Source organism: Chiloscyllium plagiosum, chromosome 11 (genome assembly GCF_004010195.1).
Source record: "Chiloscyllium plagiosum isolate BGI_BamShark_2017 chromosome 11, ASM401019v2, whole genome shotgun sequence".
NCBI classification, from domain to species: Eukaryota; Metazoa; Chordata; class Chondrichthyes; order Orectolobiformes; family Hemiscylliidae; genus Chiloscyllium; species Chiloscyllium plagiosum.
The window spans coordinates 68,599,529-68,609,732 of NC_057720.1; the positions used below are offsets into that span (position 1 = coordinate 68,599,529).

A 10,204-nucleotide genomic window follows, 5' to 3' on the forward strand; every position below is an offset into this window, starting at 1 on the left:
CCAATTTTGGTGTCATCTGCAAACTTATTAACTATACCTCTTATGCTCACATCCAAATCATTAATATAAATGATGAAAAGTAGTGGACCCAACACCGATCCTTGTGGCACTCCACTGGTCACAGGCCTCCAGTCTGAAAAACAGGCCTCCACCATCACCCTCTGTCTTCTACCTTTGAGCCAGTTTTGTATCCAAATGGCTTGTTCTCCCTGTATTCCATGAGATCTAACCTTGCTAACCATGGGGAACCTTGTCGAATGCCTTACTGAAGTCCAAATAGATCACATCCACTGCTCTGCCCTCACTAATCCTCTTTGTTACTTCTTCAACAAACTCAATCAAGTTTGTGAGATATGATTTCCCATGCACAAAGCCATGTTGACTATCCCTAATCAGTCCTTGTCTTTCCAAATACATGTACAACCTGTCCCTCAGGATTCCCTCCAACAACTTGCCCACTGCTGACATCAGGCTCACTGGTCTATAGTTCCCTGGCTTGTCCTTACAATCCTTCTTAAACAGTGGCACCACGTTAGCCAAACTCCAGTCTTCCTGCACCTCACCTATGACTATCAATGAGACAAATATCTCAGCAAGAGGCCCAGCAATCACTTCCCTAGCTTCCCACAGAGTTTTTGGGTACACCTGATTAGATCCTTGGGATTTATCCACTTTTATGTGTTTCAAGACATCCAGTAATATGGACATTTTTCAAGACGTTACCATCTATTTCCCTACATTCTATATCTTCCTGTCCTTTTCCACAGCAAACACTGATGCAAAATATTCGTTTAGTATCTCCCCCATCTCCTGCAGCTCCACACAACGGCCACCTTGCTGATCTTTGAGGGGCCCTATTCTCTCCCTAGTTACCCTGTTGTCCTAAATTTATTCGTAAAAACCCTTTGCATTCTCCTTAACTCTATTTGCCAAAGCTATCTCATGTCCCCTTTTTGCCCTCCTGATTTCCCTCTTAAGTATACTTCTACTGCCTTTATACTCTTCTAAAGATTCATTCGATCTATCCTGTCTATACCTGACATACGCTTCCTTCTTTTGCTGAACCAAACGCTCAATTTCTTTTGTCATCTGGCATTCCTTACACCTACCAGCCTTTCTTTTCACCCTAACAGGAATATACTGTCTCTGGACTCTTGTTATCTCGTTCCTGAAGGCTTCCCATTTTCCAGCTGTCCCTTTACCTGTGTACATCTACACCCAATCAGCTTTTGAAAGTTCTTGCCTAATGCCGTCAAAATTAGCATTCCTTCAATTTAGAACTTTAACTTTTAGATTTGGTCAATCCTTTTCCATCACTATTTTAAAACTAATAGAATTATGGTTGCTGGCCTCAAAGTGCTCCCCCACTGACACTTCAGTCACCTGCCCTGCCTTATTTCCCAAGAGTAGGTCAAGTTTTGCACCTTCCCTTGTAGATACACCTACATACTGAATCAGAAAACTTTCCTGTGCACACTTAACAAATTCCTCTCCATCTAAACCCTTAACACTATGGCAGTCCCAGTCGCTGTTTGGAAAGTTAAAAATCCCCTACCATAACCACCCTATTATTCTTATAGATAGCTGAGATCTCCTTATAAATTTGTTTCTCAATTTCCCTCTGACTAGGGGGTGTAAAATACAATCCCAATAAGGTGATCATCCCTTTCTTATTTCTCAGTTCCACCCAAAAATCTTCCCTGGATGTATTTCTGAGAATATCCACCCTCAGTACAGCTGTAATGCTATCCCTCATCAAAAACACCACTCCTCCCTCCTCTCTTGCCTCCCTTTCTATCTTTCCTGTAGCATTTGTAGCCTGGAACATTAAGCTGCCAGTCCTGTCCATCCGTGTGCCATGTTACTGTATTTGCTATGAAATCACAGTCCCATTTCCTAACCATGCCCTGAGTTCATCTGTCTTCCCTGTTAGGCCTCTTGCATTGAAATAAATGTAGTTTAACTTATCAGTCCTACCTTGTTCTTTGCATGTTACTGTATTTGCTATGAAATCACAGTCCCATGTTCCTAACCATGCCCTGAGTTCATCTGTCTTCCCTGTTAGGCCTCTTGCATTGAAATAAATGTAGTTTAACTTATCAGTCCTACCTTGTTCTTTGCTTTGGCCCTGACTGTCTGACTCACTTCTTTTATCAACTATACCAGTCTCAGATTGATCTCTTTTCTCACTATCTGCTTACAGGTTGTTAACCCTGGCTAGGCACTCTTGAAGTAGGAGTCAAGTTGCATCTTAAGGGATCAACTATTTTGGACTGAAATGAGGAAAAATGTTTTCACGCAGAGATTTGTGAATCTTTGACATTCTAGACCTCAGATACTCATTTTTTTGAAATGATCAAACCTGAGAGTGATAAATTTTTGTGTATTAATTAAGGGGTATGAGGATATGGCAGGAAAGTAGAAGTGAAGTAAAAGTTCAATGTGCTCTTATTTCAAGTTCAAGGAGACTATTTCAGATGTTCTCATGTTCTTAAACACAATCAGCAACACGAGGCTGGGACCCTAATGAAAATCAAAATTTGACAGGTCAGTTCAGCTAAGCTTTACTGAAGACAATACTGATAGAAGAATGAAACTAAGGAGTCTCAGCAAAGTTTAGCTTCTGTGATATCTCTGACAAGAAAGTTAAATTAAGGGTGCTGTCTCTAAATTATTCCTTCCCAAAGGTGTTTGCGTCAATGGCTGAACTGATAAGCCAAATAAATAAGGCCAAAAAGATGGCTATGTCACAAATAGTGGCAAACTAATTGAAATGACATAACTGTGGGAGATGGTGTTCAATGTGCAAGTGAGAGGTCACCTCCTCCAAGTAAATAAATCAGAATATTTTCTGAGCCACCTTGAGGGGGTAAAAGATTTGGGTGTCTATGGGCACAAATCATGAAAATGCTAAGTACTGTACTAAAATAATTTAAAAGGCTAATGCATTTGGCGGCCTTTATCTTACCTGCTGTACGATAGAAAAGTGAGGGATTAGTGCTCTAGCTATATGGAACATGCATTAATTTAGGCTCTGAATCGCTGGAAAAATATAGTAGTGTTAGAAAGGCACAGCACAGAATTGTACCATGGATTAAAATAATAAATGATGTAAAGAGGTAGATTTAATGAATGATAAAACAAATAACTAAGTGGATAGTAAGTACTTCTGCCATGATATATTTTTTGAATGGTGGAGCAGGGTCTATTTTTTATATTCTTATGCTCGTAGAGGTGTACAGCATGGAAACAGACCCTTCCAACTCACCCATGCTGACCAGGTATCCTAACTTAATCTAATCCTATTTACCAGCACTTGGCTCCTACACCTCTAAACCTTCCCATTCATATACCCATCCAAATGCCTTTTAAATGTTGTAATTGTACTAGCCTCCATCACTTCCTCTGGCAGCTTATTCCATTCACGTACCACCCTCTGTGTGAAAAAGTTGCTCCTTAGGTCCCATTTAAATTTTTTCTGTCTCACCATAAACCTATGCCCTCTAGTTCTGGACTGTCCTAAGTTCCAGGGAAAATAACTTGTCTATTAATCCTATCCATGACCCTCATGATTTTATAAACTTCTATACCTCCCATGCTCCAGGGAAATCTATACCTTTACCTCCCATGCTCCAGGGAAATCAGCCCCAGCCTATTCAGCCTCTTCCTATAGCTCAAACCCTCCAACCTTGGCAACATCCTTGTACATCTTTTCTGAACCCTTTAAAATTTCACAACATCCTTCTGATAGGAGGGAGACCACAATTGCACACAATATTCCAATAGTGGCCTAACCAATGTCCTGTACAGCCACAACATGACCACCCAACTCCTATACTCAAAGCTCTGACCAATAAAGGAAAGCATACCAAATACCTTCTTCACTATGCTATCTACCTGCGAATCCACTTTCAAGGAATTATGAACCTGCACTCCAAGGTCTTTTTGTTCAGCAACACTCCCCAGGACCTTATCATTAAGTGTACATGTTCTGCTCTGATTTGCCTTTTCAAATTGCAGCACCTCACATTTATCTAATTTACTCTCCATCTGCCACTCCTCAGCCATTGGCCCATCTGATATAGATCCCATTGTACTCTGAGGTAACCTTCTTCCCTGTCCACAACACCTTCAATTTTGGCATCATCTGCAAACTCACTAACTATACCTCCTATGTTCACATCCAAATCATTTATATAAATGATGAAAAGTAGTGGACCCAGCACCGATCCTTATGGCACACCTCTCCCATGGGGAACCTTGTCAAACACCTTACTGAAGTCCACATAGATCACATCCATTGCTCTGCCCTCATCAATCCTCTTTGTTACTTTTTCAAAAAACTTAATCAAGTTCATGAGACATGATTTCCCATGCACAAAGCCTTGTTGACTATCCCTAATTAGTCCTTGCCTTTCCAAATGAATGTAAATCCTGTCCCTCAGGATTCCCTCCAACAACATGCCCACCACCGATGTCAGGCTCACCAATCTACAGTTCCCTGGCTTTTCCTTACCACCTTTCTTAAATAGTGGCACCACGTTAGCCAGCCTCCAGTTTTCTGGCACCTCACCTGTGACTATTGATGATACAAGTATCTCAACAAGGGTGCTAGCAATCACTTCTCTAGCTTCCCATTGAGTTCTAGGGTACATCTGATCAGGTCCTGGGGATTTATCCACCTTTATGCATTTTAAGACATCCAGCACCTCCTCCTCTGAATATGGACTGCATAAATCTGGCGTGTATTTCCTTAACCTTAAAAAGCTGGAAGATGATCAAGTTGAACTGTTTAAAGGAATAATGAGAAGTAATGAGCAATTAGAAATATTTTTTCTATACCTCAGATACTCAAAGTGCAGTGGAAATCAGGAACTCTTTTACCTAAAAGGCTCGTTAAAATGTAATTTTCAAGAATGATGTCAGTAGATCTTGCTAGACAAGAGTATCAAGATACTGTATATAAAGCAAAAGGTGAGTTGAGAAACAGTTCAGCTGTGATTTAATTGAATTGTGCACACAGTCAAGGCTGAATGCAGAAATGGTTGTTAGTTTCAATCTCCCTCATCAAATATAATTATAAAGATAACATTATTATTACATTGGCTCTTAAAGGATATATTTTACCACTCTTAAGGGTGAAGTGAATTGTCTTCAGGGTGCGTTGATTATTTTGAAAAGCATTTTCATGCATAAGGTTTCATTGTTCCCTACTCAATTACTTTAGGACAGGGATTAATGTACTGGGTTTTCTTAAAAGGATTTAAGATCCTTTTTTTGATGCTGATGCAAGGAAAGATTTTGGCATCAAGTCACTGAAAAATGTACTATGTGTTTTTATTATGGTAGCACTGAGAATCATAACTTTTAGAAAGATCAGAGTGCATGATAACTGCTTAAAAAGGAATAAATGTAACTTAATGTTAATCTGCGACAAAAGAAGCAAAGTGAATCAGTGATATTGAATTTGCATAGAGTCTGACCATATCCAGCTTCTAGATTCTTCAAAAAATAACCTTAATTCTCACAAATCTTCAAGAATTCTCTTTTCAATTTCTTTTGAAAATAGGATGCAATATTTTGTTATTAAATTTGCTTTTCTTCACCCTGAGGCAAATACAGAGCAAGTTGCATTAATGTAGCATCATTTAAAAAATCCACATTTTTTAATCCACTTGTGGAACCTGGGCATCACTGGCTGGCCAGCAATTTTTGCTGATCCCTAGTTGTCCTTGAGAAGGTTGTTGAGAGCTGCCTTCTTGAACCAAACCACTGGAATCCATGTGGTGTAGTTTGGCCCACAATGCCCTTAGGGGTGGAATTTCAGGATTTTGACCTAGCTACAAGTGAAGGAGCAGCGATATATTTCCAAGTCAGGATGGCAAGTGACTTGAAGTGGAACTTCCAGGTGGCGGTGTTCCTGCCAAAAGTATCTGCTGCCCTTCTTCTGCACAGTGGAAGTGGCTGTGAGTTTGGAAGGTGCTGCTTAAGGCTCTTTGATGAATTTCTGCACAGCATCTTGTGTATAGTAGACACTGCTGCTGCTGAGTGCCAGGAATGGATGCTTGTGAATGTGGTGTCAATCAAGTGGGCTGCTTTGTCCTGGATGGTATCAAGCTGCTTGAGTGTTGTTGGAGCCATACCATGCAGGCAAGTGTGGAGTATGCCATCACACTCCAGACTTGTGTCTGGTAAATGGTGGACAGGCTTTGCAAATTCAGGAGCTGAGTTACTTGCTGCAGTCTCTGATCTATTCTTGTAGCCATTGTGTTAATGTGGTGAGTCTAGTTGAGTTTCTGGTCAATGGTAACTCCAAGGATGATGATAGTAGGGAATTTAGTGCTGGTAACAGCATTGAATGTCAAGGTGCAAGAGTTAGATTGCCTCTTATGGTAACAGTCAGCGCTTAACATTTGTGTGGTGTGAATGTTACTTGCCACTTGTCAACCCAAGCCTGGATATTGTCCAGTTCATATTGCATTTGAACATGGGCTGCTTCAGTATCTGAGGAAATACAAATGGTGTTGAACGTTGTACAATCGTCTATGAATATCCCCACTTATAACCTTATGACAGAAGGAAAGTCATTGACGAAGCAGCTGAAGATGGTTGAGCCGAGGGCACTACCCTGAGGACGTCCTGCAGAGAAGTCCTGGAGCTGAGATGACTTAACAGAACTGTGATAACTAAAGCTTTGTTGAGGAGATGAAAGTGTTTTAAAGACGTAGAGAAAGGTGATAGTAGGAGAGCTTTTGGAAGGGAATTTCAGGGAGTGTGATTCATAGGAATGAAAGAGTAGACATCAAACATGGGCTAAAGAAGTGAGACACAGAAAATGTCAGAATCAGAGGAGATGGGACCTATATTATTGGGAAATATCAAGGAGATGGGGCAAGGAGAAGCCATTTAGTTGAGTTTTTCCAGTGGTAAACTGAATCAGCTCCAAATCACTAAGTCTCAGTAGCACTCATTTAGTTGAAAATAATCACTGGTATCCACTATAATATTGGACTAATCATCTCCAAAAAAATGTCATATTTAGTGCTTCTGAATGTGCTTCACAGGACAGCTTTTTGGATAAACTTTTTTGGATGGAGAAGTGTGACACCATATTTACGTCAAATTACATCATATTCATTACATTATCCAGAATAATGTCAATGCATTTTATTTTAAACAAAGGAGTTATTGGCAGGATTATCCTATGTCTACACCTCAAGGAATTGTAAAGAATGTGTATGATAAAAACAAGCCTTCATCCTAAGTGGCCTGCACAGCTGTGATAATCTATACAAATCTCCTTCTAGTCCATCATCATACAAAGAAAAATAAACAATCTTTCAATTTTAGATAGATTAGATTAGATTCCTTACAGTGTGGAAACAGGCCCTTCGGCCCAACCAGTCCTCACCGACTCTCCGAAGAGTAACCCACCCAGACCCATTTCCCCATAGACCCATAATTTATATTTCTAATTTTTTTGGATTTCTTTATGGAAGCATTGAAGGTATTTGTGTTAACAACTTTCTATAATAACAAGTTCCAATTTCTCCTCATTTCTCATTCAATTTATTCACAACTTTCTTGGGCCCTTTTTTTGACTTCTCCCACAATTGGAAACTGCGAAGTAAAATATTCAGGTGGGGAGAATTATTTATTTTAATTTCTTTACTTTCGGGTGTTTTCCCAAAATTATTCTACAGTGCCTGTGGGTTCAGTGACCCAAAGAGTTTTGATTTATTGCAATGTCCTTGCAAGTGCTCCCCAAACTACTTTTTAAAACTAGAACCCCACTCGGAGGCTTGAAGACTGTCGTGACTCCTGTGGATTCCACTGCTGCCTAGGAGTTTCCGACTTCATCCAGCGAAGCCTTGGACTGTGGGTTCAGAGTCATTTCCTGAAGGTTGATGGGTTTAGCGTGTAGTGGAGATGTAATTTTGGACTTTGCCTTTGAGCAGCGGATCCAGTTCCTGAAACACTGCTACTGCCTCTGGTTTCAGTTTTTGTAAAAGTAGTGGTTTGAATCCCGCCTGTCTGCAAACCATCTGAATTCGGATGCATAGCCCGTAAAGGTTGTGCTTTGTAGCCTGCCTGGTTCGCACGACGTGTGAAGGCTGACTTCTGGAATTTGGCAGCTCTGCCCCCCCCCCCCCCCCGCTATTCCCCTGAGGCTGGAGCGGATTGAAGTTCGGGATTCGCGCGAAGTCCTCGCGTCATTGAAGGGCTCGCCCGGAGGGGAGTAAAGATGGCAACTGCAGAGTTCAGCTTGAAGAGAGTGGCCTGGCAGAGTAAGTGATAGAGTGGGACAGGAATCCTGGGGGGTGGCAGCAGCGGCCTCTCCCGGTGTCTAACGCGGAAGTGCCTGATAGGAAGCAGCAGGTCGGCGGAGAGCAACCCTGGCCCCCAATCACTGAAGTGACAACAAGTTCTCTCTTTTTCTCTGTGTCTCTCTCTCACAAGCCGCAGAGAGGGGCGAAGTAAAAGGGGGTTCGGTTTAAGAAGTGGGTTGGGAAGGGAATCGACTAACACTGTGAAAGTTTCCTGGCGCTCTGCTGCTTTACTTTATACTGAGGCACCATTTCTTTCTCTCTGCGTGCACTTTCATTTGCAATAAGATAACCCCCCAAATGGGAATGTCCCCTCCTGGCTGAATTTGCTGGAATTGTTAGCGGAGTGGAGCTGGCTGGGTGCTCCCCGTGCAGCCCCAGCAGCGTTCAAACTCTTGTTTTATCCCCCCAAGTCTTGGCATAGAACTGTGCTAACAGGCCTGAACTGAACTTCTGCACTTCCTGGGGCTGGGACCTTGTTTGGCAACTCCAGTGAGATTTTGCACACACTCGTTTTAGGCCCGACTAGTCCAGGCTTGGCGGTGATGGCCCCTCTGCTGAATAGCACAATGTCTAACTGGGCGGCGTTTTCCGCTCATTGTTTGTGGCTGGGGCTGGAGGACACCTCCAGCTCAGCCCCAGTCCCAGGGACGTAGTGGGTATGTTTTAAAAGACATAATCATCGAGCAATTCAACTTGCTTAAAAGGCCAGTTGACACACGAGACCACAACATTTTTTTTTATTTCAAAAATATACTTTATTCATAAAATAATTTGATGGTCTGTACAGTTGGTCATGCCATACATATGTAAACATGTATATACAGAAATCAAACCTTATCATTTTTATACAGGTCTGTACATTTTTTGATCATAGAAATCAAACCTTATCATTTTTATACAGGTCTGTACATTTTTTGATCATATAAATAGCTGAGGCGTCAGCAGAGCCCAAATGACTGCATGGGCCCCCTGTTCTTCGTTAGGCAGGCAGACTTTACACAGTGGTCTTTCCCCACCGCGCCTTGGCGGCAGCTGCCCCAAGCTTCAGCGCATCCCTCAACACGTAGTCCTGGACCTTGGAATGTGCCAGTCTGCAGCACTCAGTCGGGGTCAACTCCTTCAGCTGGAAGATCAGCAGGTTTCGGATCACCCAGAGAGCGTCCTTCACCGAGTTGATAATCCTCCAGGCACAGTTGATGTTCGTCTCGGTGTGCGTCCCGGGGAACAGACCATAGGGCACGGAGTCCCGTGTCACGGCGCTGCTCAGGACGAACCTCGACAGACACCACTGCATTCCTCTCCAGACTTCCTCTGCATACACACATTCCTGAAGGAGGTGTGTGACAGTCTCGTCCCCCCCGCAGCCGCTTCGAGGGCAGAGTGCGGTGCGGCTGAGAGTCCGGGCGTGCATAAAGGATCTCACAGGCAGAGCCCTTCTCACCACCAGCCAAGCCATGTCTTGGTGCTTGTTGGAAAGTTCAGGCAATGAGGCATTCTACCAAATGGCTTTGACAGTCCGCTCAGGGAACCGCTCGATAGGATCCGCCCTCTCCTTTTCCCGAAGGGTCTCAAGGACACTACGTGCTGACCACTTCATAATGGACTTGTGGTCAAAGGTGTTTTTCTTCATAAATTTCTCCACGAAGGAAAGGTGATACGGAACGGTCCAGCTACTTGGAGCGTTCCACGGCAGCGAGGCCAGGCCCATCCTTCGCAACACCGGGGACAGGTAGAACCTCAGTACGTAGTGACACTTAGTGTTTGCGTACAAACAAGGCAGGAGAGAGAGAGAGGGCATACAGTGTCATGCAACTAAAATAATATATTGAACAAACCTAGATTGTTGTTAAGTCTTTCATCATTAGAATATTTCA

At 42.6% G+C, this 10,204-nt stretch overlaps 1 protein-coding gene across 1 annotated transcript in view; it reads left to right on the plus strand.

The window, feature by feature from the left end:
* The first annotated feature begins 7,549 nt into the window (after positions 1-7,549).
* Positions 7,550-10,204, plus strand: part of stxbp3 (syntaxin binding protein 3) — a 64,430-nt gene continuing 61,775 nt past the window's right edge. Inside the window, exon 1 of the mRNA XM_043699711.1 lies at positions 7,550-8,288. Within this exon, the coding sequence (XP_043555646.1) occupies positions 8,246-8,288 (43 nt within the window). The 5' untranslated portion in view covers positions 7,550-8,245. The remainder of the gene's footprint in view (positions 8,289-10,204) is intronic.